The sequence below is a fragment of the Hippocampus bargibanti genome, linkage group LG11 (genome assembly GCF_051943395.1).
Source record: "Hippocampus bargibanti isolate YZ-2025 linkage group LG11, ASM5194339v1, whole genome shotgun sequence".
NCBI lineage: Eukaryota > Metazoa > Chordata > Actinopteri > Syngnathiformes > Syngnathidae > Hippocampus > Hippocampus bargibanti.
In genome coordinates, this window is record NC_142744.1 from 21,143,879 (window position 1) to 21,170,098 (window position 26,220).

The 26,220-nt window shown below is 40.1% G+C and overlaps 1 protein-coding gene across 2 annotated transcripts in view; it reads right to left on the reverse strand.

Moving 5' to 3' along the window:
* Positions 1-1,600: 1,600 nt before the first annotated feature.
* Positions 1,601-26,220, reverse strand: part of rock1 (Rho-associated, coiled-coil containing protein kinase 1) — an 80,737-nt gene continuing 56,117 nt past the window's right edge. The window contains exons 10-34 of one of the 2 annotated variants that reach the window (XM_089007630.1): positions 25,836-25,995; positions 25,658-25,733; positions 25,500-25,588; positions 24,306-24,354; positions 24,037-24,172; positions 23,861-23,952; positions 22,819-23,065; positions 22,625-22,731; positions 20,985-21,135; positions 19,962-20,122; positions 19,697-19,881; positions 19,096-19,165; positions 18,912-19,015; positions 18,666-18,831; positions 18,500-18,593; positions 15,649-15,737; positions 15,041-15,232; positions 14,794-14,959; positions 9,657-9,727; positions 9,489-9,577; positions 9,328-9,406; positions 4,634-4,892; positions 4,352-4,559; positions 3,228-3,298; positions 1,601-2,345 (exon numbers count right to left, since the gene is read on the reverse strand). In XM_089007630.1, coding sequence (XP_088863756.1) covers positions 3,247-3,298; positions 4,352-4,559; positions 4,634-4,892; positions 9,328-9,406; positions 9,489-9,577; positions 9,657-9,727; positions 14,794-14,959; positions 15,041-15,232; positions 15,649-15,737; positions 18,500-18,593; positions 18,666-18,831; positions 18,912-19,015; positions 19,096-19,165; positions 19,697-19,881; positions 19,962-20,122; positions 20,985-21,135; positions 22,625-22,731; positions 22,819-23,065; positions 23,861-23,952; positions 24,037-24,172; positions 24,306-24,354; positions 25,500-25,588; positions 25,658-25,733; positions 25,836-25,995 — 3,092 coding nt within the window. In that variant the 3' untranslated portion in view covers positions 1,601-2,345; positions 3,228-3,246. The remainder of the gene's footprint in view (positions 2,346-3,227; positions 3,299-4,351; positions 4,560-4,633; positions 4,893-9,327; positions 9,407-9,488; positions 9,578-9,656; positions 9,728-14,793; positions 14,960-15,040; positions 15,233-15,648; positions 15,738-18,499; positions 18,594-18,665; positions 18,832-18,911; positions 19,016-19,095; positions 19,166-19,696; positions 19,882-19,961; positions 20,123-20,984; positions 21,136-22,624; positions 22,732-22,818; positions 23,066-23,860; positions 23,953-24,036; positions 24,173-24,305; positions 24,355-25,499; positions 25,589-25,657; positions 25,734-25,835; positions 25,996-26,220) is intronic. The other variant, XM_089007631.1, reaches the window with a different exon arrangement.

Below are 26,220 nucleotides of genomic sequence, written 5' to 3' on the forward strand. Positions count from 1 at the left end.
GGCCGGGGAGAACATGCAAACTCCACATGAACTTACGACCTCTGCACTGGGAAGCCACTGTGCTAACCACTCGACTACCAGGCCGCACAGACAGTTGTTACGTATAGTGAAGAAATGATCAAATGTTACCCATTCTTGAACCGTTGGCCCTCCAGTCAACTTTCCTCATTAGTTGTCACCATTTTAGAAAATTGTCAATTACAGTACTCACAGTACTCATATACTAATGTGCTGTTTCTAATTGAGCCCCTAGATGGTAGCACTTAGCACAGGTAACGGCGCTACTGCCCAATGTCTTAATTACACATGCGGGACAGATGCGATTGATTTTATGAAGGAGGCTGTGAACCGGATGAAAAAGGACCACGGGCCGCATTTGGCCCACGTGACAGACTTTGTACATAGGCTAGTTTACTGCCTCAAAGATGCACGACTTTTTCTTTAATAGACACCAACTTAAAAAAATAAGCTACTATTACCATTTTGTTTTCCAAAAGTTTCATTTTTGGGTGACAATATCATCTTTAAAACATTAAAACGATCCGTTATTTCAAAAATCCTAATATTGTTTTCAAATAAATATAAACATAGTGAATTATGTATTATGTAGAGGTCAGATTTTTTAATGTATGTTGTATATACAGTGCGAGAAAAGCAAGTTATAATTGTCAACGCCAGTGAAAATACTCTCTAGTGAATGATAAAGATATGTTTATTGACATATCCATCAGTGCGGACTCCAACGCAAATAAACCACACAACTTATTATCCAAGACTAAAGTATACCAGAGTTCCAGTGCTTTTTTCCTCTTTTAAACGAATGGGTGAGGGTGGGGGTTAAAAACAGAAAAAAAGATTGCAGAGGTAATTCCATAACACATATGTCTCTCATTATTTACATTGCAGAGGGGGTGGATTAACAGGAACTGGACCACTTTGCTTTTGACAAACAATTGTTTAAATACACTATCCCGAAATGTGTCAAATGAATTGATTATATGGCGTTTTTCTCCCCCGTTTTTTTTTAACATGCCAACTTCATCACAACACATTCAAAATGAGATGCCCAAAAATGTAATATACAGTTTATATCAGCGGTGGGGAACACTTTCAATCAATTTGACATTTCTAATTATTATATATTACAAGTATGTGTTTGTTAACATGTTTTGTGTCCGGATCAAATGTGTTCTCCACCCCTGCTCTACATACTCAAACAAAAGAAGAAAATAACAAATATGGCAATTTAATTTAGTAAAAAAATGAAAAAAAAATAAAGATGGAAGCATTTGTCTGGTTTTGGAAGGAGAAAGGAAGAAACAAAAAGATATGGCAGTAAAGTCAATATTCAAAGGTTATTAAGGCACTAGGTGCTCCAAATGCTACACCTGTTTAGTCTTCTTTAAATAATGTACAATTCAAACAGTGCAGTTTTACATTTGTTAACTTATTGTTTTTCCTTTTTGAACCATTCACCTAGGAATCAATGTAAGGCAATACATTATATATATATATATATATATATATATATATATATATATATATATATATATATATATATATATATATATATATATATATACACACACACACACACACACACACACACACACACACACACACACACACACACACACACACACACACACACACACACACACACACACACACACACACACACACACACACACACCAAATAAACAGAAAAACAAACCCCAGAAAAACAAACCCCAAAAAAACAACGGAAGTTTGAGGGACTCCTATATGCCATTAAAATGGAAGTTACCTCATGGCTTGGAGCAATAAAAATAATAATAATAAAATAATGCATAGATTTAAAATAACCTTACTCAATACATCTAATACTCGTCCCAATATTCATTTCCAATCCTGATAAATGGACTTTGAGAGTAATAATTGAACAAGAGCCGGAAAAAAGGCCAGATAGGATTAGATGAAGGCATCAGTCATATTTAGCCAACGTAAAAAGAAGTCTGCTTGCATTTGAGGATTTTGTGAGGCATTTTTTCTATTTTTCCAACCCAGAAGATACAAGCCCTCATGGCACGTCTGGAACACCTGGATGACAGTACCTGAAAACTATACACTGCCCTGGCAAAACCACTTAAAAAGAAATCTCCACATGTTACTCCTGCTTTTGGCCTGAGGACGCTTTTGTCTTGTAGCAAAATGGTGATGACGAGCTGCAGAGGAGATTGGGCGGTGGGTCCACAGCATCTTGTTTCATATCACCATCAACATTTTGTCCACGTTTGAGGATGAACAAGGAGGGGAAAGTACAGAATAGTCCATGGAAAAACAAGTCCGATGGTTGAGACAGTTAGCTGCAAAGACAGAGCAGAGACAGGTGTCCAGTAAAGGAGACACAAAAATATATATACAGCATATATACACCTTTGAGCGTGGTTAGTAGCCCACACAAGAGTAACACCCTTCAACAGCTTTTGTGTCTCACTGTAAAATATGGAAAAAGCAAAACAAAAAAACAATAACAAAAAAAAACCTTTGTGCACCAGTTAGTCTCACTTAACACATAGCTGATTTTACACCAAATGATTCAAGTGACTCAATCCCTTTTTTGCTCTCAAGTCGCACATCTGTGCCACGGCAGCGTAAACAAACGACACTTAGAATCTGATATTGCCAGGTTGGCGTCTTCCAAATGTTAATACAAATAAGATGAATTGCTTGTTCAACATCGATCCTCAACATTAAGTCATGCTACTTCGTTTCCTCTAACATCAATGAACTGGTATGAATGTCATGTGTGATGTGCCAACAAAGAATCCCTCTAAGTCTGTTTCACAATCGCTTGCATGCCTTATTTCAACAATGCAAATATAAAAATCAGTGCAAATTCAAGCACTAACTCTTAACGTCATCAATGTGAATTGATGTTGTGCATCAATTGATTGGTGAGAGGCCAGTTCTGATTGTAGTTGGGATAAGTTCCAGCTGACCCCCTGAAAAGGGGAAAAACAACTAACAAAAAAAAACCCCAAAAAAACGATATCGGCATTACATCAGGATCGGACATTTGGACGTGGAGTGTAAATTCAGCAATGGTGTCAAGAGCAGAAGAATCCCAGTTGTGAGCCCAAGGCGGCAACCAGCCAACCAACAAAGTGAGGACCAACTCTCTCGTGTTGGAAACACCCAGTTATTTTAAGTAATAATAAATAGACGAAAAAAACACGCATCCGCACTTTTGCGCAGCATCTCCTGTCAACAAGTGCTGGAAGTTGCATCTGCCGCATGGAGGCTGGACTGTGCTCGGCTACAACACAGGGGGAGACAGACAGCAAGCAGATCACGTGACTTGACTCTAGCACTTTGTCATAGCCCAATGCGAGGAGGAAAACACACGGCAGTTGCACACACTCTCTTCATCACACATTCAATGCATAGGTAGGAACAACAACAGCAGGTTTGAAATGATAGCCCATTCAACTAACCCCCAAAACATAAAGTACATTAAGTTTGAGTATTTCTTGAAAGACAAAACGGTAATAAAAGGCTAAAAAGGTACACGGGCAATTTGTATTTTTACAAGTTGTAACATTGACAAACAGCACATGCAAACTACACGCTACAGAATACCATGATTCCTCAAATTATGGCCAAAATAAATACCACTGTCTTAAACAAACTGTGCTTTTTGACTGTAGAGAAAAAAAGAAAACAACAACTACGGTACCAGCAAGGAACTATAAGATCCTTTATGATGCAAATGTTGCTTTGGTACCATACTAATTCCATAAAGTTGAGGTTAACGGTGGAATTTAACAAGAGTGCGCAAAATCAGCTTTCGCTTTGACGACGTGGGAAATTCCAACATTGTTTATTATCATTACAAAAATGCTACAGCCATCACACTTTTGGGTGGGAGCTATGACAGTATGTGTGGCATCTGGAAAGTTGATGATGCTGGAATAGAAAAGATAAAGTAGGGCATCCCTCAACAGACACTACAGTTAAGGAATTTACTAATAATAATAACGCATTTTTTTCTAAGTGCCTTTCAAAACTCTCAACTACAACTGTCACTATAAGAATAGATAGAGTATGTATGTATGAGTTTGTTTGGTTGTTCAATATTAGTAATAGTGGTTACTGAAATATAATTAACATCCAAGGCATGTTTGAAAAGATTCACCAAAATGTAGTAGCTAAAATGTGATATTTTGAAACAGTTTACAACACTTTTTACTAACTTGGTCATACAAACCATAAAAAATGAAGCGTTTATTTTATTATGTAGCCTACTAGTGCACATTAATATGTTTGGGGTTCAGAGATAAATTGAAAAACAAAACTGCTCAACCTTTACCTCAGTTTTGCCGTACTGCTTTTAGGGTTTTTGCGGAAGGACTGGTTGGGTCCAGGCCGGGTGGACATGGAGCGAGGTGAAGCTCTTGAAAATGTGGTCGGTGGTGTTTTGGGGATTTTCTTCACAAGATGGCCGATCCACTTCTTCTGCTCATCTTGGGTCAGCGCCAATAAGAGCATGTCCCGGGCTGAGGTCACATCGTAGTTCACTGCAAGATCCAACAAGAGTTTAGTTCACTGTAGAACCAACCAGCAAATGTTTGCAGTACATCAGCAACGTTACCTTTGCAAGGGGCGATGACGTCCTCCTTTTTGTCCAGGTGGTCCTTGTGGCACTTGACGTGGCATCGACGACACTCCAGCGCCGGTGGCGGCTTGAAGACGTGCCACAGTGGCTTGGAACACGCCTCGCAGTTGGAGGGGAAGTGGTACAGGGTGGGGATGAACTCATGTCCCTTGTGTGGCAGGCAGTTCTTGTCACCTTGAGGGACCGTCTCCATGTCGGCCTCTTTCCTGCACTCACCCTCGTTAGCGTACAAAATCTGAAAGCAAATCATAGGCACCATAAGGCGATTCACATTGAAAGGAAGATTATAATACATCATTAAAGTCCAAAATCTCATTGCGGGGTCTTGAGATGTAATTTATCATCTGACGTTCACAGGTTTATAATTAATCCCTTGCTTCAAAAATAACAAAACACATATATATGTACGAGGAGAGGTGGCAGTGGTGTTCCTGACTGGGTTATTCAACAAGATCTTTGATGGTGAACAGATGCCTGAAGAATGGAGACAAAGTGTACTGGTGCCCATTTTTAAGAACAAGGGAGATATGCAGAGTTGTAGTAACCACAGAGGAATAAAGCTGACGAGCCATACAATGAAACTATGGGAAAGAGTAGTTGAAGCTAGACTAAGAGCAGAAGTGAACATTTGTGAGCAGCAGTATGGCTTCATGCCAAAAAAAATAAATAAAAAGAGTATGACAGATGCAGTGTTTGCTTTAAGAATGCTGATAGAGAAGTGCAGAGAAGGTCAGAAGGAATTGCATTGTGTCTTTGTAGATCTGGAGAAAGCGTATGACAGGGTGCCCAGAGAAGAGCTGTGGTATTGCATGAGGAAGTCTGGAGTGACAGAAAAGTATGTCAGAGCGGTGCAGGATTTGTATCATGACTGGAAGACAGTTGTGAGGTGTGCTGTCGGTGTGACAGCACACCTCCTTGGACCATGATGTTTGCAGATGACATTGTGATCTGTAGCGAGAATAGGAAACAGGTGAGGGAGAAACTAGAGATGTGGAGGTATCATAGAAATAGATAGGTTTAGAAGTGCCCAAAGGAGGCAATAGCATTGCGCCCCGCGGTCACCAGGTCGTGACGTCACGAGTTATAGCCTCTGACACAGTTCCGTACCATATGAATAATTTTTGCCCGTTTTTCGTCGATTTTCTTCCGGTATTCTACGAAATTCTAATACTTTGTGGCTAAATATGTTTTAGAAGACAACTACTTCACTCTCACGTCGTCTTTCGGTGCTATGTGAAGTCGGACAAGTCCAAAAACCTCAACTTTCAAGATCAGATATGCTTTGGATTATAATTTTTTTATAATCCAAAACATACAATTGCAATTAAATACACCACTAATGATGTATATTTATTCAGAGTCTAAAAATGTTATGAATAATAGAAATGACAGCTCTTTAAGATTGAAAATTCAAATACATAGTATAATTATCTTTTGAGTGTGATTGTAACCAATCTTCAAACGTGAAAAAAATAACATTCATAAAGAATGATCATACTTAATTGGTGATTGGAATTGGACTAAATCAGAAATTGTAGAGGATTAGGTAACACTGTGTATAGTCCAACACTTTTATATTAATAATTATTTTTCAAAAATAATGCCAAATTTAAATTGTCCTCATCACTCTCATCATTTAAAATGTCATTTTTTGGGGGCGTTGTTAAACTAATTTTTCAGTTAATATACAACCACAGAAATTTGAACAAGATATTCCACTATTTTTACAGCAACATTGAGTGTGCAATTGTCACAGCCAGTAAAACAATGAAAGCTGATTAATTAGTCAACCATATGATGACTTGAATGAGATGAAATTTTTTGAAACTTCTAACCTCATTGACCTGCAAAAATTACACTGCGATTCAGTTTTGATCGAAGAAAACTCTTCATCAAGTCATCATTCTGTAGGCGAGTGATATGGTGTAAACGGACAGATAGGAAGATATTAGTGATGGTTCTGATGAGGTCTATGGTATGGTTCTCAATACCATCTCGGGTTATGATCTCGTGTTCCAAATCGAAAAGGGCTAGATGGCCAACTGCAGCAACAACACGAGTGACAATCTTGAAGAACACGGCACATATAATTCTTTAATGAAGAACAGCTAGAACATACTTATACACGGTCGAAGATCGAAAACAGGACGAAAATTAGTTGATAAAACATCGCAAAACGATTTTTTTTTTCTTTTTATAGAAATTTCATTTTCACTCACTTGAACGAAATTCCTTTGTTTTTCAGCTTGTAGTTGAAGCATCCGTAAGCAAAACATTGCGGCCCCCAACTGTTGTTCCTTTTTACAGCATCCATACGTTAAATAGACCTAAATACGCTCAAAACTATCCTATTTCTATGCCAAACCAAGCCACGTTACTATGGACGCTACAACTCGTGACGTCACGTCCGGGTTAGCCATCAACCTCGTCTCTACGCCACTTCTATTACCTATCTATTTCTATGGGAGGTATGCCCTGGAAAGGAGAACGAAGATCAGTCGCAGCAAGACGGAATATATGTGTGTGAATGAGAGTGTTCCAAGTGCAAGAGTGATCCTACAGGGAGAAGAGATAAAGAAGGTGGAGGATTTTAAGTACTTGGGTTCAACTGTCCAGAGCAATGGAGAGTGTGGAAAAGAGGTGAAGAAGCGTGTCCAGGTTGGCTGGAACGGCGGGAGAAAAATGTCAGGTGTGATGTGTGATAGAAGGCTTTCAGCTAGGATGAAAGGAAAAGTGTATAAAACAGTGGTGAGAGCAGCCATGATGTTTGGACTAGAGACAGTGCCACTGAAGAAAAGACAGGAAGCAGAGCTGGAGGTAGCAGAGCTGAAGATGTTGAGGTTTTCTTTGGGTGTGACCAGGTTGGATAGGATCAGGAATGAGTACATTAGAGGGACAACTCATATTAGAGGCGTTGGAGAGAAAGTCGGAGAGGCCAGCCTGAGATGGTTTGGACATGTCCAGCGGAGAGAGACTGACTATATCGGGAGAAGGATGCTGAGCCTTGAACTGCCAAGCAGGAGACTGAGAGGAAGACCAAAGACGAGGTTTATGGATGTTGTGAAAGAGTACATGAAGGTAGCTGGTGTGAGAGAAGAGGATGCACAAAACCGGCTTAGATGGAGGACATTGATTCGCTGTGGCAACCCCTGAAGGGAAAAGACGTAAGGAAAAGAAGATATATACATATATATATACTGTATATAACGAGTGATTTAGTAATACTAATTGATGCAATATGTCACATTAACAATTCATTTATTTCATACATTATCAGGTATTTGTTGAATATCCCATATTATTCTCAGTGAGTGTATGAACCGGGGAAAAAGTTCAGATGTATCGGAAAATGGTTGTAAAAATAATTCAATTAAAAAAAAAGATTTTAGGTATTATAATTATGTCAAAAAATGAAGCATATTAACAATCTTACTTAATGCAAGGATATAAGTACTTTTAACCAGCCAACATTAGGGAAAAAAAAATTCAAGAACAGAGTAGATCACAGGCAACCCACGGGTCAGACTCTGTCCACCCTTAAAACGGGGATTCCGATCAATGACAACATACAGTGAATATGATGATAAACACCCAAAAATATAATTATATCAGTATAAATATATATTTAAAAATGTTAAAAAACATAAATACAGTGATACTTCAGCTTACGAACAGAATCGAACAGAATCAGAATCATCTTTATTGCCAAGTATTTAGAACACACAAGGAATTTGTTTCCGGTAGAACACGCTGCACTAGTATTGTCGTCAAAAAAACTGCTAAGTGGCACTATACAGTTCCATTTGGCTCACGAACCTTTCGCCTTATGATCATTAAATTCTCAAGAATATAATCTTGGCATATGACCTAGTTTTCGGCGGACGAACCAAATCACACAGCGCCACGGTGGCTGGCGGACTAGTTTTCAGCGGATGAACACCAAACCACACGGCCGAACAGCGCCACGGCGGCTTGCAGAGTATTTTTCCACACCCCCGTTGATTGCAGATGCGTTTGTTATTGAGTGGAGTACTTTTGCTATTATGGGACCAAAATAGACCCCACCACTGGCTAGTGTTAAGCCGAAGAGGACACAAAAGAAAATTACGGTCGAGCAGAAGAAGGAGACAACGAAAAACACGAACGATGTGTGCGTTTGTGTGACTTAGTGTCCCTGTACCAGTATGCTAAGTCGACCATTGTTCAGGGTGTTTCTGTGTTGTCTAACCAACGGTCTCAGGCAATAGAAGAGGTTGAAAAACTTCTGTTGATTTGGATTAACGAAAAGCAGCTAGCAGGGATATCATCAAGAGGCAACTACATCAACGACCATCAGAAGGGTAAATAAAACGCCTTTATTATATAGTACAGTTCATTTGGCAGACGGACTTTTCGCCTTACACACATTTTCTGGGAACCAATTAAGTTTGTAAGGTATCACTGTACAATACTTAATAGAATAGTCCCAATTCAAATAGGTTTTTTTTTCAAATAAAGAATGATTGCCAATTGTAATTTAATGCAAAACAATGGAAAAAAGAGAGATAGACAGAGAGCATGAGAGAGCGAGAGAGATAGTAAGAGAGAGAGAGAAAGACAGAGTGAGATAGACTAATCAGACATAATGTTGGGGGAGAGGGGGGTGGTTAAAGTAAAAGGCTCCTTCTTACTTGGAATATTCTTGGAATCTCTTCAGTCTCGGCCCGGTACACGTCTCCTTGTGTCACTGGTCTCACATGAAAAAGTTTGCTGCAAAGAGACAGTCAACTATCAGAACTCCAGGCCATTGTTAACATTCTACATGTGTTCGGTTACTCTCAAAGTGACTCACTCGATATCTAGTACCATGGAAGGGTTGGACTGCTCCTTATCTTGCTCATCATTGTAAAACAAAATCTTCTTGCTGCTAACCACAACATACTACAACACAAAAGTGACAAAGTAATGAAAGAGCCCAAGAATGGGAACGAATCCTGAGATACGGCCCAGGTGAAAATACCTGCTTCTTCCATCCATATCGCTTGATATTTGTGCGGTTAGGAATAGACAGCCAGCCCTCCAGCCTGGATTCTGTAAAAAAAAAAGTGCAGATGGGAGAATATTTCACGGCAAACGTCCGGATGGCGATGCGGCATTGAAGCGGGCCATGCAAAACTTAAGTTGGGTGGAAGAAACAAAAAAAGGTTAATTAAAATGCCAGCGTTAGCTTTTCCACATCGTAGGCGGTAACAAGAGAGGAGTTAAGATACCCCATGCAAAAGAAGACAATCGACACATTACAAAATTCAGCATGTGCAAAACAAAATCCACAGTCGCTACTGTTGTCGTCATTAGAACACAATTTCACTCGATTTGCTTGTTTGCTCAGGCTGTGAATTGGAAACATAAATGAGCATAAGACAGGGCATGCAGCTGAAGAGTCTCAAATTGAAAGGGAAGAGAAAATCAACAGGACTGAGGCTGGATTTACACTGCATGGTTTAAGATACAAAAATCAAATTGTTTGCTACGGAGTAAATTGAAGAAAACTTATTTAATCAGTTAGAAATAAGGCCTTTCTTCACATTGGCACAAACATATGCACGGAACGGCTCCAGCACATCAATGTTATTGAAATATACTGATCGGTGATGTATTGTTTCTGCCCGAAGAACACAAGAAAGAGATTTTTTTCCCTTCAAAATACTGAAAATTTAAATTAGTATATCAAAATAACAAAATGGTTTAACTATGGTACATTAGATGTGTGTTCCTCATTTAATAAGGAAAAACTAATGCAACTGATAGCTGATGGAGTGTATGTTAGCACCATTTAAAGAACAACCGACGTCACTTTTTTGTTTTTTAACTGACACCAGAAAAACGTTTTATAGCATCTAAAATACCCAAAACACACAGTATATTTTTAGTCAAATGCAAAACACCAATAAAAATGACTTAAAGTGTCCAAAATCTGCAAAAATTGAGCTGCGAATTGGGCATTTTCAGAAAATCACGCCCCCAGTTCGTGATGTCAGGCCTAGACGTCTTGCATTGCTTGTGAATCAAAAAATTGGCTTCAGATTCAGAGAATATGCTTTCTTGTTACACATCCAGTTATGAATATGATTCAAATAGTTCTGAAGAGGAAAGCATACATGTTTGCAATCGATTAAAGAATTTATTTGTGCCATTTTGAGGCAACATTGGGGGAAAATCTCTCATCCAAAAATGAAGCACAAAATGGCGACCTCCTGTGGCCACCTCCGTTTCCACAGGCTGATAAATTCCTTATATGGCGCTTGGACGCCCTCATCTGGCCTTCTGGCGGCTTTTGGGTGCAACACGAGGTCCCCAGACCAAACAAGTACAGCAAAATACATTGACGCTACAATGCGTCTTTTTTACGGTCAAGGGCGGTCCTTAAGTGACGTCACATACGGACTCGTCACCAACTCAAAAACAAGACTTCCTGAATGTTCAGCGTGAGTCTTATTCAGCGGTGGAATCTTTGTAAAATACGCTCAGTAGAAGTCATTTGAAGCCATTTTACAAATTATGGACCCAACTTGTCCGGAGACGTCGGTTGTCCTTTAAATCAATGTGGGGGGAAAAGAGTCAACCCAAGTCAACAAAATGCTATGCAACATTTAACATTTGTCATATTTATGGAGTGTTGTTGACTTGATATGTTCACTGTGCTTGTGGAGGTTCTCATGTGCAATTGGGTGTTAGCACACAGGTTGATTCACATGTTTGGGTATATGTTACTAGAAACGTATATGGAATGAGTATAAAGAAAAAAAAAGATTGGATACCGGTGCCATGGTAAATGGAAATTGGGCACATGGACCTGCACTGTAAAACCATCTAAAATTGTGAGATATATTATGTGTGGATGGATTTTCCTGGCCAAGTTACATTGCTACAGTATTTCAGCATTCCAATGAAAACCAAAGCGTTAAGTGTCTGTGTAAAACATTGATTTTTTTTAACTTAAAAAAAACTTTAAGGCTCCTGATCCAGCGCCCCGAATTTGAAAACCAGGGTGATCATCAAATATTGGAACCATTCCATTTTAAAGGGAAACTCAACCCCAAATGTTTCTGAACAGTAATATGTTCCATACCCCTCCGCATGTCTAAAACGGTATTCTGGTCAATATTGCTTTTGTGGAATATCAGTTAAGCAGCCAGATCCACCTGTTTTTGTCCATCACAGGGGGAGGCCATTGTTTAAGCTTCTGTTGACTGAAAATTATATCACAGGCATGATTGCTCGTTACCTGTGCCTTGAGCAACTGTGATGTCATTTTCAGTTGACAGCAACTAGCAAAATGGATGCCCCGTGAGATGGACTAAAACGACTGGCTTTTACTACTTGACATTCTGACAGGTACCCAACAAATGCAATATTCATCAGAATGCAGTGTTGAGACTAGTGGAAGTGCACAAAACGTATCGGCAAGAAAATGTGGGGGTTGATTTTCCCCGTGACGCCTACTTGAAACATTTTCCTCCTCATTCTTAAAATCTGGATTCAATTCATGTCTGAAGAGCACTAAAAAGGAATGAGCATCACAACAGAACAGCAGCTGCAGCACGTACAGGCCAGGCAAGAGGGGGAATTCATCCGCTCGGTTACTCACAGAAGGAAAGGAATAGAAGTTACAAAGAGAGGAAGAGCGTGGACTAAACGTGAAGGGGAAATGGAGAGAGAGGGTTTTATCCAAAGGCATCATTTCAAAGAACACTCAGATGGAATCTGTCGTTGCTCATTACACTGGTGGAAAAAAACCATACTGGAAAAGTAAAGGCAAAGTGAACCCATAATTACTTTTAGTCAAATCTAAGCTCACTGCTTGATGAACAAAGATATACAGTAAAGTCTCGTTATATCGATATTCTAGGGAGTCCGAAAAATATCGATATAACCAGGACTATCGATATATCCGACCCTGCGCGCATGTAATTTTCTCCGTGCGTGCATAGAAATAGTATCGTAATAAGCGGGACTATCAATATAACCGATATCGATATAACGAGACTTTACTGTATTCGTTTACGCACAACATTACTAATATGCAGTCGAATGCAAATGAATATAACACATGATTTCAGTAAATTGAGACCCAAATTCAATGAGCATCTAGAGCAGTGGTCCTTAACCTGAGTTGAATTGAGTCCTAGGTTTCAGTGAGTCGGTCTCAGGGGTTCGACAAAGTCTCTGACCACGCAGGGCAAGACGCATGTGACTCAACATGTTAATTATTTATGACACTTGCTTGGCCATCACTGGCTGCAGATGATCACATGACATTGTTGGGCCAATCGGTGCTGTGGGAAATTTAATTTGCTAAGTAGTCAACATGGGCCTGTGGTGATTGTATGTTGCACGCTTTTTTTAAAGTATACTTATCTCTGGAAATGCTACCTTTTCTGTTTCTAATGAATGTGTTTTTATATCTTGAATTTGTAAAAAAACATGTATATACTGTATATTAATTTTTTTCTCAGGAAGGATTTGGTGAATATGCATATAAACTGGTTCGCTTTGGTACCTCTAAATATTGTATTTGGGGAATAAACAAGGGTCATTCAATGAATGAGGTAAATTTTTCAGGATAAGGACTTCCAATACAGATAAAAGCTTACTTTTTTTCAAGGTAATCTCCCAGGCACTGTCACACACTTTTCACATCTGTGAACAAGCTGCCATATTCCCTCAGTGTAATTTTTTTTTGACTGATGTCAAAGCCAGTGGCTCACAATACTTTTGACTTTGTCACTTTCAAACTTTTTTTCCAAAAACTGTGAACTGCTAAGGCAAGTCAAGAAAGACAAAGAACAAATGCAGGGGTCATCAGTCAGAAGGAGTCATCTTGTATCATGACAACGCAAGGCTTCACTTAGCAGTCCAAATGATGCAGACCATCATCAAATGGACTGAGAACCGTTGCCTCATCCCCCTTACATTTCAGACCTTGCCCCCTTCAGACTTTCACCTGATTGGTCTCTTGAAAACATTTGAAAGTGACGATGAAATAAAACTTGTTGTAAGTGACTGTGTGAGATATCAGTCGAAAGACTTGTATGTTGAGGGAATTAGGAAAGCTTGTGTACAGTTGGGAAACGTGTGTGACAGTGCTGGGAGATGACGTTAAGGGGGGGAAAGAAAGCTTCAACCTGGATTAGAAATCCTTATACTAAAAAGTCACCTTATCGAACGAATGTCCCACATACAAATTTATATATAGTGATACCTCGGTTTACAAACCCCTTGGCTTATGAACTATTCGGTTTACGAATGTTAAATTTATGAAAATTTTACCTTGGCATACTTACTATTTTTCGGGATACACACAGAGTGCCACAAAGAGTGATGTGTCGTTTGCGAACGAGCCTGTTCTCCTAACAAGGAAATGGAAGACTTTTTTTGTCCTCTATTCCCCACCCCCACTCTTCGGTTAAAGCCACATGATTGACAAGAACGCAGCAGTGGGATAAAATAAGGTATATTTTGTGTAGTTTTAAGGCTGAGAAAATTAGAAAAAGTAGAAAATTATGTTTTATGGGTACCTGGGAACAGATTATTCTTATTTTAATGGTTTCCTATGGGAAATTAATTTTTGGGATACACATTTTTCGCGTTACACACTCTGTCTGGGAACCAATTAAGTTCATAAGCCAAGGTATCACTGTACTAGCTTTTTTATTTTGCTCTTTTAATGTAGCAGACCAGCGCTATGTCATATTATTTGTTTTAAATTCACATAATGTAAATGATTTTGGTCAGGATAACACTGAACATACTGTGGGCCACAAGTATGCAATGGCTTTGAAGAATTCCTATTTTATTTCTAGCCGTTGTTCATCGCTGTCCTCTGTAATTTATCACAGCTGATAAACTTGTGAAATAATAATGGCATCAGAAATCCAAAGAAAAAGCAAAATATTAATTTTGCCTTGTCTTGTCTTTTTTGTTTGTTTGTTTTTTGGGATTGCTGACTGGGTTTTGATGTAGTCAAATTCAAAGATCGACACTACCCAAAACAAACAAACAAACAAACAAACAAACAAACAGCAATGGTGTTTTGTACGTTGCTTCAGTACTACACGGGAGAGCCATCCGGTTGGCTTACCCGCACGCATACTTACCCACGATGTTGCTGTCTGTCTCGTCCGTCAGCAAGCTAGTGATACTGGAGTTATCCATCCGCTGCTGCAGGTCGTTCAGTTTCTCGCGCAGTTGTTCAATGTCACTCTCTTTACTGTCCAGCTGCATCTGAAGCTCGTTGCGGTAAGTGCACTCCTCGGCTAGTTGCTGCGGAGGAGAGTGACGGTGCATTTGAATAATATAATTTCATGTCTTCAAGAAAATAAGATAAAGAAATCATGAACGGACTGCCTGCATCTCACTCAGCTCCTTCTGATACTTGATGGCCATGTGGTTAAACTTCTCCTTCTCCTGGTTGAGCTCGAGCTGCAGCTTGCGGTTCTCCTTCTCTTTCTTACGCAGGTCAGCTGTGCTTCCCTTCTTTTTCTGGTCTAGCTTCATGTCCTTGCGGTTCATGATCTCTGCCAGCTTGTTCACCGCCTGATGGATTATGAGACACAAAAACAGGCTGGAAATGTCAAACTCATTGTGTTTACATGTGTTTACAAGACTCAAGTCAGTGTGTGTGCACCCTCCACACGTGTGCACACACACTGACTTGAGTCTTTTCCCCATACTGATGATCAAAGGCCCAATTTCAGCTATTATACTCAATGTCTGATTTATATGTTGAGTGATTCCCCCCCCCTCTCCATATCTAGAAAAAAACATTCCCAAAAATTGGGAATGTTAAACATATTCAATAATGCTGATTGCAAATTCTCATGTGTATTCGTTCAAGACCGAATATGGACGATCTGTAGTTGTGGGAAATACATGAATCTTTATTCACAAATAGAGCATGCTAAGAGCAAGGATAGAGGAGTCTTTCACCCCCAAAAAAGGTTCATGGTTACCTGCGTCTTCAGCGTACGCTCCGTGTTGAGGACCTTCTCATAGTTGGCCTTGATTGAATTTGCAATCTCCTCCTTCTGAGCAGCATACTCTGAAATTCATAATGGGCCGCCCAGCATATGTTTATTTGTAATCTTCAAGTGGCACGGAGCATTGTCAATTTGACTATGTTGAATCATAACACATCAACGTTTGAAAACTGGCAAAATGACAGCTCTTTAGTCCTCATTGTTAAGCTTTAATCCTTTCGTTCATTCACAACATTAACACACAAGACATTGCGTTACGTTCATATTTTAAATACTTTCAACAAAAAAGTACCAAAACTACCTAGAATCCCCTTATTTGTCATTACTGGTTGTGTAGCAAGGCTCAAATGTGTCATTTTAAAAGACCCATTTTTAAAGACATATTTCATCAATTTTTCGACGCTTATTCCTCATTAGCCTCGCAAGGGGTGCTGGAGCCTATCCCAGCCGTCTTCGGGCACTAGGCAGGGGAAACCCTGAATTGTTTGCCAACCAATCGCAGAGCACACAGAGACAAACAACCAGTTTGTCTCACACTCACACCGAGGGACAATTTGGAGTGCCATGCATGTTTTTTTTTAATGTGGGAGGAAATCGGAAGAGCCGGAGAAAAGTCACGCGGGCCACAAGGAGGCTGTACCTGGTCTTGAACTAATGACCTCTGCCAGGCCGCGCGGGCTGCATATTTTATTAGGTGTATTCCATTTTCAGCAGTAAATAGTACAATCATTTCTGGCTTATAGATCACACCTGATTGTAATGCACTAGCCTTTTCAAGGAAAAAAAATGTTGTACATACACGAGCACTAAGATGCAGGTGCCCAAAATCAAATACCACATTCGACCCTTCTGTCAATGTTTCGTGTTCAACTGTGCTAAATTCCTTTGAAGCTGTGTCCTTGACCATTTTAAAGGATGTGGCTCGCCAGTCTAAGCCATCTGGTTTCCCCATATTTCTCTCTTCCTCCATATTTTTTAAGTTTAAGTTTTAAATTCTCCCGGGTATTGGCACATCGGTCTTAGCCATTATCAACAGCATCCTCTCTTCTGGCATTGTCCCCCAACAGTTTAAACAGGCTGTTGCCCAACCCTTGATCACAGGCTGTTGCCCAACCCTTGATCAAGAAACCTGGTCTTCATCAAGATGTACTGTCAAATTTTAGGCCCATTCCCAAACTACCTTTCATCTCAAAACTGCTTGAAAAAGTGGTGCACATGCCGTTGAAATCTTTCTTGGATGAACTTAACATCTTGGAGGTCTTCCAGTCAAATTTCAAGACGATGCATGGGGCAGTGTCTTCCCTGTTACAGGTTTCTAATGACATCCTCTGGGCCAATGACACTGGAGATTATGTGTGTCTGGTTTTATTTGATCTGACTGCAGCATTTGATACAGTGGATCGCAGTATTCTACTGTCTCATTTGCAGCACTTGGTGGGCATTACCACTAGTGTTTAAGGTCCTACCTTTCTGACAGAACTTTTTGTGTTCACCTTGGCTGCTCTGAGTCACGTAAAGCCCCTACGTCATGTGGTGTTCCGCAGGGCTCAATTTTGGATTGGATTGGATTTGCCTTGATTAGTCTCGCAGTAGAGAAATTTACATTTCACAGCAGCAAAGTGATGAAAGGAATGATGAAAGTAGAAAAACAAAATACATGAGCTGCAGGAAAGGCAGCCACTCTACCAACCAATGACCAATGTTGTTCTCACTATACATGCTCCCACTGAGTTTTATCCTAAGGAAACATATTTCCTTCCACTGCTATGCAGACGTCTGTCAGATCTATGGCCCACTGAGCAAAAAAGACACTTTCTCGTGAAGGACACTTTTATCTTGCCTGGAGGAAATCAAACCGTGGTTGGCACAAAACTTCTTTAACTTCAATGAAAAGAAGACCGAAGTGATACTGTTTGGTTCCAGTGGCCCGTGTACATCTCATCCTGTTGACTTGGGCCCCCTGGCTCCTTATCTGAAGCCAACGGTCTCAAACTGGACAGTGACTTTTAAACTTGACCGACAAATTAGTGCTGTTGTTAAATCCAGCTTCTTTTATTTTAGGCAACTGGCAACTAGCTAAAATAAAACCTCAACATTCTCAGGAGCACCTTAAAGCAGTAATTCATGCCTTTGTCACCTCGATTACTGTAATGTGCTTTACTTTGGAGCCAAAATTTTAAATGGCCTCGCTCTTCCTTACCTCTTCGAGCTCATCAATCTCTACATAGCTTCTCGAAGCATCAGGTCTACTGACCAGACATTATGAGATGTGCCAAAAACTAATCAGAGGCTCAGAGGGGATCGAGCCTTTTCATTTGCTGGACCCACTCTCTGGAATGACCTGCCACTGAACATTCGGCAAGCCCCCTCACGATTCATATTTAAAACACGTCTCAAAACTCAACTGTACTCTTTGGCATTCGACTCAGCATGATTCCGACTTGATCTTGGTTTCACTCCCTGGTGCTTTCTACTAACTTTTTGACTGCTTTATTTCCTGCATATGATTCCTGTCCATGTTAAGCACTTTATTGCAGCTTCAGCTGTTGTTAAAGCAATATATAAATCAATATGTAGTGTATTGTACTTGAAGGGTGAATCGCTAAATTTGCACAGAACCAAAATTCAAAATGTCGTGATTACAACCAATGTCCAAATTAAATTCTATGCGTTAGAATTCACTATCGTTTGTGTATTTTGACCCAAGAATGTCGGAGAGACTTAATCATACACAAGAATGGGATTTGTTTTTAACTATAACAATGCAAAGTCTCATTTAAAAGAATCAATAAAACCTTGTATGTGAAAGAAAGAAAATGAGTACCTTCCTCCTGAGTGCTCAGCTTCTCACTCAACTCTGCCTTCTCTTTGGCAAGACCCTCCACGTCTTTGGTCAGAGTTTTACAGGAATCCTCAAGCTTGAGAGAAACAACATAATCTATTTCGTATCCCACAAAACACAAGCTAAACAAATACTGTGTTTTGCTTACTCGTGCAATAGTGGCCTCCTTATCGACGAGTTCCTGCTTGTGTCTCGTGATGGTCTTTTTGCTTTCTTGGCTGAGCTCAAAATACTGTTCCTCCTGCAGCGCTCGCGCCAGCTGCTCCGACTCCGCCTTTGTCACTGTCAGATCCAACTGAGCAGACAGGGACTCCCTTTGTGTGGAGTGGTGGAAAAAGCAATTGAACCCATTAATGAGGTTTTTACATGCCATTTGTGACGCACGCTCACCTACCTTTCACTGCACAGCTCCTGCACTTTTTTATGAACTTCTTGGACCTGCCGGTTCCTTTCTTCTATTTCCTCCTTGAGCTCCTTGACCTGAGTTTTGTAAAGCGTCTGCAGGGGAAGGGAAGAATAGCATTCTAGGATAGTCCCACAATATATATACCAGGATTTTAGACCGATCTGATACTCACAGAAAAATACTGTTCGGCCTCAAGCTGGTCCTGAAGTTCCCTCATCTGTCCTTCGTTGCCTCTGTATTGCCTGGTAAACAAAATCAAAGCATTTTTTTTAATCAGTGGTTCAGAATCATCAGGCACGTAAAAGATTAGCAATCGAGTAATCACACTCAGATTAAAGTCTAATCCCAGTGAACGCCATCGCAGATCAGCATTGGTGCAGCTGCACCATAAACCGAAATAATAGCACTTATTTGGGAATGATAGCTTGACCTGTAAAGCGCATTATGGCAAGGGCAGCAAATGAAACAATGACAAATAAACTACAACACAGTCCATTGCTGCAGGGTGGTAGTTTGCACATCTGGATTACGGTGTCAGGGTTCGACTCTCAACTGTGTCCCTTTTGTGGAGAGTTCTCCTCATGATTGATTGGGTTTGAATGTCAGGTGTCCATCAGTGGGAATGTGAGTGTTAATGCTTGTGTGTCGATATGTGCAATATAAAATAATCTAATGAGCTATAGCTATACAAGCTATAGAAAATGCATGGCTGGAAATTCATTAATATCTCGACCATTAACTTAATTCTACTGTGTGGTTTCAAGAGGGCTCACTTTGTCAGCTGCGCAAGTTGAAACTCCAAAGAGCGTTTACTCTCCAACGCCGTGTTGATCTCCTGCTTGAGCTGCTTCTCAGAACATCGCAGCCGATCCACCTCTTGTAGACGGCTCTTCAGCTCATTCTGAGCCATCACGCGCTTGCTTGACTCCTGTTCTGCCTGTATCCGTAGATTCTTCACCTGAACCACCAGGAAGGCAGGTGAATGTTTCAAAAAGGATATAGTAACTAATTGCCGCGCTCCGGAAAGCGTTAACTCACATCATCTTCTAGCCTCTCCTTCTGCTTCATCAGCTGCTCCATCTTCTGCACCGACTGCTTGAGGTCAAACTCCAGCATGGAGCACTGCTTCTCCACCTCCACCACCCGGCTCTCCGCTCGCATCCTTGCCCCGTTCTCCTCAGACATCTTCACCTGAACAGCTGGGATGGAAGAAGATTTAGATGATTAGAAAAAGAAATATAGAAGCATACAAAGCATTAGTTGAGAAGCATTAGTAGTTTGTTTTATTTAAACGGCAAACATCTCTACAAATGAGTCATTCATTTGTTCTCTATATGATTATCCTTCGCATTCTGGTGTTATGAGTCCAGCGGCAGCCACACGCGCCAGCGTTCACTCAACCCGGAAATAACTCAAACAGATAGAAAGCTAGCAAGCTAACTTTAGTTCTCATCGTCAAACAGTGAGGTTCGACAATTTTAAATTCTAAATCACCTCAACATTTACACAAATCAGCGTGTGTGTGCATGTGTGTATTCAACAGTACATTCATTGAGCTGACTCACTGAATATGTGGTGGTGTACTGAAACAATTGTAAAGCACCTGAAAGTTTCTCTTCTTAATGGACATAATTTGAGCAGAAATTGGTCTAACACATTTTGCAATTTATTCACCACAATAAAAATGGCAAGTATACTTTTCAAACAAAACAATTGGCAAACAAGCTCACTTGTTTGGGAATGAATAATACTTGTAATAACAAAAAGATTTAGCTAGCTATTAGCTATCTCGCTAGCTTTCTATCTATTTGAATTATTCTGGGCTGAGTGAATGCAGGCGCGTGCGGCTGCCGCTGCTCACCTACAGAACAAAAACTTATCCTGTGACTGTAAAGTGACCTTGAGAGTTTTGAAAGGCGCTTAGAAATGAAATGTATTATTATTTGTTGTTGATTATCTTATCTACACCAGCCATTATCCAAGCATCAATACATAAACAGACTGAGATGTGAACTCAGTAAGTATGCTCCATGATAGAGACAACGAGGCACTGCGGCATACCGTTCATGGCAGCCGATTTGGCCTCCTCAATGGACTCATATTTGTCAGTCAGTTGTGCACGTGTCACCCGGTGTTCAGTCTGCTCCTGCTCCAGTCGCTGTTGCAGGGTTTTCAGTTTGTAGTTCAGGTCTATCTCGAGGTTGTTCTTATCCTGTGTGGTTTTGGGGACACACAACAATCAACTCTTAAGAACTTCAGGACTCAATTTCAAAACCAGAGCTATCATTCCTTTTGATTTTAGCTACTGCACTAATGAATGAGTGGTCAAACTCACATTATTTGTAGATGGGGATATATTTTACCATTAATGATTTGGGAGGAATGATTACTTGGCAATGTGGTGTAATAGTTTCCTAAATACTCGTCTTAAACTAGAAAAAAATATTCCCTTAAATAGAAGAAAGTGAACAATAAACATACTATTATATAACTACTATTTACATATGAAGAGAGTATGATAAAGACCGAGGCTATTTTTACTCCACTGATATCCAAAGCTGCAACATCTACATATTAACGTTAAATGTCGATTGGATGAATTAAAGTGTGGAGTCTGAGCATGTGCTAAAACAGGTTCACTATCCATCAACATATGTGTTTCTTGCAATTAGTCTTAAAGGACAACCAATGTCACTTTTTTGTTTTTTAACTGACACCAGAAAAACGTTTTATAGCATCTAAAATACCCAAAACGCGCAGTATATTTTTAGTCAAATGCAAAACACCAATAAAAATGACTTAAAGTGTCTAAAATCTGGAAAAAAATTGAGCTGCGAATTGGGCATTTTCAGAAAGTCCCGCCCCCATTTCGTGACGTCACGCCAAGTCGTCTTGCATTGCTTGTGAATCAAAAATATGGCTTCAGATTCGGAGAATATGCTTTCTTGTTACACATCCAGTTATGAATATGATGAAATAGTCCTGATGAGCAAAGCATACATGTTTGCAATCGATTAAAGAATTTATTTGGGCCATTTTGAGGCAAACGGGGGGGCGGGGGGGATGTCTCACCCAAAAAGAGGCAGAAAAATGGCGACCAGCTCCGGTGAGGAATGAATCAGCCCGTTTCCACAGGCTGATACATTCTTTCCATGGAGTTCGCCTCCCTCTGCGGCGGCTTTTGGGTGTAAGACATTGTTTAAAAAAAACAGTACAGCAAAATACATTGACGTGATGGAAAGACGCTACAATGCGTCTTTTTTAAGGTGAGGAGGCGGTCCTTTTCTGACGTCACATACGGACTCGTCACCAAATCAAAAACAAGACTTCCTGAATGTTCAGCGCGAGTCTTAAAACATAAAATATAGCTACAGTAAAGTCTCGTTATATCGATATTCTCGGGAGTCGGAAAAAATATCGATTTAACCAGACTATCGATATATCCGATCCTGCGGCATGTAAATCTTCTCCTTGCGTTCATAGAAATAGTATCGTAATAAGCAGTACTATCGATATAACCGATATCGATATAACGAGACTTTACTGTATATGCGGTGGAATCTTATTAAAATACGCCCAGTAGAAGTCATTTGAAGCCATTTTACAAATTATGGACACAACTTGTCCGGAGACGTCGGTTGTCCTTTAACAGACCTATATTCTTAAAAAAATATATATATAAATATGTTGCGGAAGTGCACCTTCTCCAAGTTATTGCTTCTCTCCTGGGCCTGTTTGCGTTCCAGCTCCACTTTGGAGACGGAGAGCTTCAAGTTTTTGTTGTCCTCCTGTAACCCCAGAATCCGCGCTGGGAGGGTAACAAAATTGTTTTTTAAAATTCAGTTACCGTAAGGAAGCATGTTTGCAATCACAATTGGCGGCTTCAGCCGATTACCCTGCAGCTCACGGATTTCCTCTGAGTCTTGGCTGTAGTTCCTCCTCTCTGAGTCCAAGGTGCTCTGGAGTAGCAGGAGTTCCTTCTCCAACTGGGCCTTCTCGCTGTCAGCGGCACGGCTCCTCTCCTGCAGCTCGCGGTTCAAACTTTCCAGCTGGCTCATGGACTTGGCCACCTCCGTGTGATTCTTCCGCAGCCTCGCAGCCGTGTCCGACTCGGCGCGCAGGAGGTCGTTAGCCTCTCCCAGCTAGCACCAAAGGGAACGACAAAATTCAATTGTTTTTTTCTTTTTTTGAATTGTTTACATACAGATAGATGTATTCCATTTCCACAAAGGGTAACATGCACATTTAATTACCTAGCGACAAATGGGAGGACGCTATTTTATGCAAACATACTTTTGGATGTTCAAAACTACTGCGAGATGTACAGTTCAACTTCAGTTTTTTAATTTCTGTTTTTATCTTGGGATAATGCAGCAATGTGACAAGAAACGAAGAACGAAAGGAGAAAAATGTCACCTAACGCCTGAAAAGTTACAACAGATGAACACAACAGATGGACACAACAGTGGGCAGCGATGACATCTACCAGAACAACATCTCCACATACAGTACTGTAAAATCATCTTCAGTTCAACACAAGGAACTCACATCCTTAGGCTGTAATTCCTATGGACCATGGTATGGTGCTGCGCCTCATTTAGCAAAGTAATCAAACTGATTCCAAACAGAATTGTTTCATGTCTTTACTTATAATGTGGTGAAATGGCACCATTTATTTCAGCTGACTGATAGATCGGATCGAGGTTGTGTTTTTAGTTCGCCGGGGAGGTCAAATGGCTGCAAATGTGTGTTGTCATATTATTTTGTTCTTTTGACTTCAAGATGGCGCCGCGAGAGTGGCTGCCTTTCCAGCAGCTCCTGTATTTTGTTTTTCTAATTCTTCCTTTCTTCTTACTTTCGTCACTTTGCTTCTGGTAAATGTAAATTTCTCCACTGCGAAACTAATAAAGAGTACTGATTTTTGGGCGGCATGTTACCTGACTCTGAAGCTGGGCAATCTTGTCGTTCGAGGCCTGTGAGTTCTGGCTAATCTTCCTCATGTCTTCAAGTTGCTCCTTCAGAGTTGACACTGAATATGATACATGATGTGAAATCTTAAGTTAATAATCATGCCATCACAACTTCACATCATTTTTTTGCAGGTTGTCCTCACCCTCGTTCTCCAAATTACGTCTCTTCTCTGCCTCCTGGTCGACTTTCCTTTGGTACTCTGTAAATCTATGCTGCAGCATAATCTTATCCTTCTCAAGCAGGGACATACTCGCCTCCACACTCTTCCTCAAATTGGCCTGTGAAAGACAAAAATCCTGATTACTGTATGGAAGGCAAGACAAATCTGATGACGGTGAAAGTCTGTTTATTTTATTTTTAAATCGTGTAGTGATGAAATTCACATAAGGGGGCAAAATAGCAAATGTTAACCTCCTCATCCAGTTCCTTCATGATCTTTTCAATCTTGGTGTTTGAGGTCCTGGTAGAGAGAGCAGAATTCATCATCAAATTAATCATGACAAAAGTGGAAGTTGATTAAAATGAAACCATTAAGACAACATGCCATCATACGTTATGAATATATATGATTACGAAGATGAAGATGATTACTGCTGTAAGCGTTATGACAGAGTTAACAGTGGAAGATATAAAATTACTATCACACAACTGTTTTAAAACATAAAATATTTTCTTGTGTGAATTTCACAAAGTAATTGTTTTACCAAAGTTTTACCGTGTGCGCGACAAACGAAAGTGGGATGTGAATTCCAGAACATTTTGTAGGTATGCGACTTACTGAAAGAAAGTACACATTTAAGTGTGGCTCTCCATTTTATTTTCACTTCAGTTCAGGGACGCCTATCTCAAACTTTCCTTCAGCCGCAATATATATTTTTTAATAAACCATGTGGTGTATTCTTAAAGGACAACCGACGTATTCCACCGCATGTAGCTATATTTTACGTTTTAAGACTCACTCTGAATATTCTGGAAGTCTTGTTTTTGAGTTGGTGACGAGTCCTTACCCTACGCCCCTGACTGAGAAAGGACATACCTTGCATCACCTGAATGCATTTTGCGGTACTTTGTTTGGTCTGAAAACTTCGTGTTGATCCATGTTGATGGCGAAATTAGAAGGAAAACACATAAATAATGCGATGGTGAATCCTTGTGTGCTGCCCCGAGCATCTATTTGATATTCACGGACAAAAAATTGTCAAAATGGAAAAAAGGAATTAATCATCCCCTTTGCATGGACTTTGTCGCCATCTTCTGCCTCTTTTTGGTGGATAAAGAATAAATTCTTTAATCGATTGCAAACATGTATGCTTTCCTCTTCAGAACTATTCGAATCATATTCATAACTGGATGAGTAACAAGAAAGCATCTTCTCCGAATCTGAAGCCATTGTTTTGATTCTCAAGCAAGGCAAGACGTTTTGGTGTGACACCACGAACAAGGGGGCGGGACCTTCTGAAACTGGGTTTCTGGGTGTTTTGGGTTTTTCTGATGCTATAATACGTTTTTCTGATGTCAGTTAGGAAACAAAAAAGTGATGTCGGTTGTCCTTTAAGTCTCGTGCCACTGTACTTTTGTAACCTGGGAAAAAACAATGAGATTCACCTGCATTTTTGCTCCAATTCATCTTTCAGCTGCATCTCACTGTGAAGCTTCTCTTCCAGCTGGTAGACTCTTTTCTGTAGGTTCTCCAACTAAACAGAGCAATACACGTCACAGAATGTTGGAGATGGAGTACATACAAGCGTAGATGCGTAACTTACATGACTTTTGTCCTCTTTTGTGGAGCTGCTACGTTTGTCACTTGCCTTTGAGGCAGAAGAGGAACTGCGAAGAGGACTTCAAAACAAAACACATTCCACAATTAATGTAAGTTAATGCTTGTCCTGATGGACAGTATTTGTAATACTATGTAATGTAGGACACCTCTGCAGAACTTACTGCTGATTGCTGTAGTAAGTAAATCCCACAAAGGGCAACTGGTTGCCCACAAAGGCCTTTGGAATTGGAAAAGTCTCTTCTTCGCCACGGTCTTCTTCTATGTCATCAAAGTTACTGGTGTCAACATCACTGCTCAACTCGGGGACCACTGGGGCAGCCGCTAAAATGACAGAAGATTCAAGACACTTTCTTTTGCTGATGGTTTAAAGCAGTGGTTTTCAATTATTTTCGATCAAGGAAGAAGAAAACACCCCCTCCCCCATGCGACTATAAATATAATTTATTTATAAAATTGTTTGAAATACACTCCTGCCTTAACACTTGATCCTTATTAACATATAAAATAATTTAAAAGAAAGAAATACGGATCAACTTAAAGTGAAGA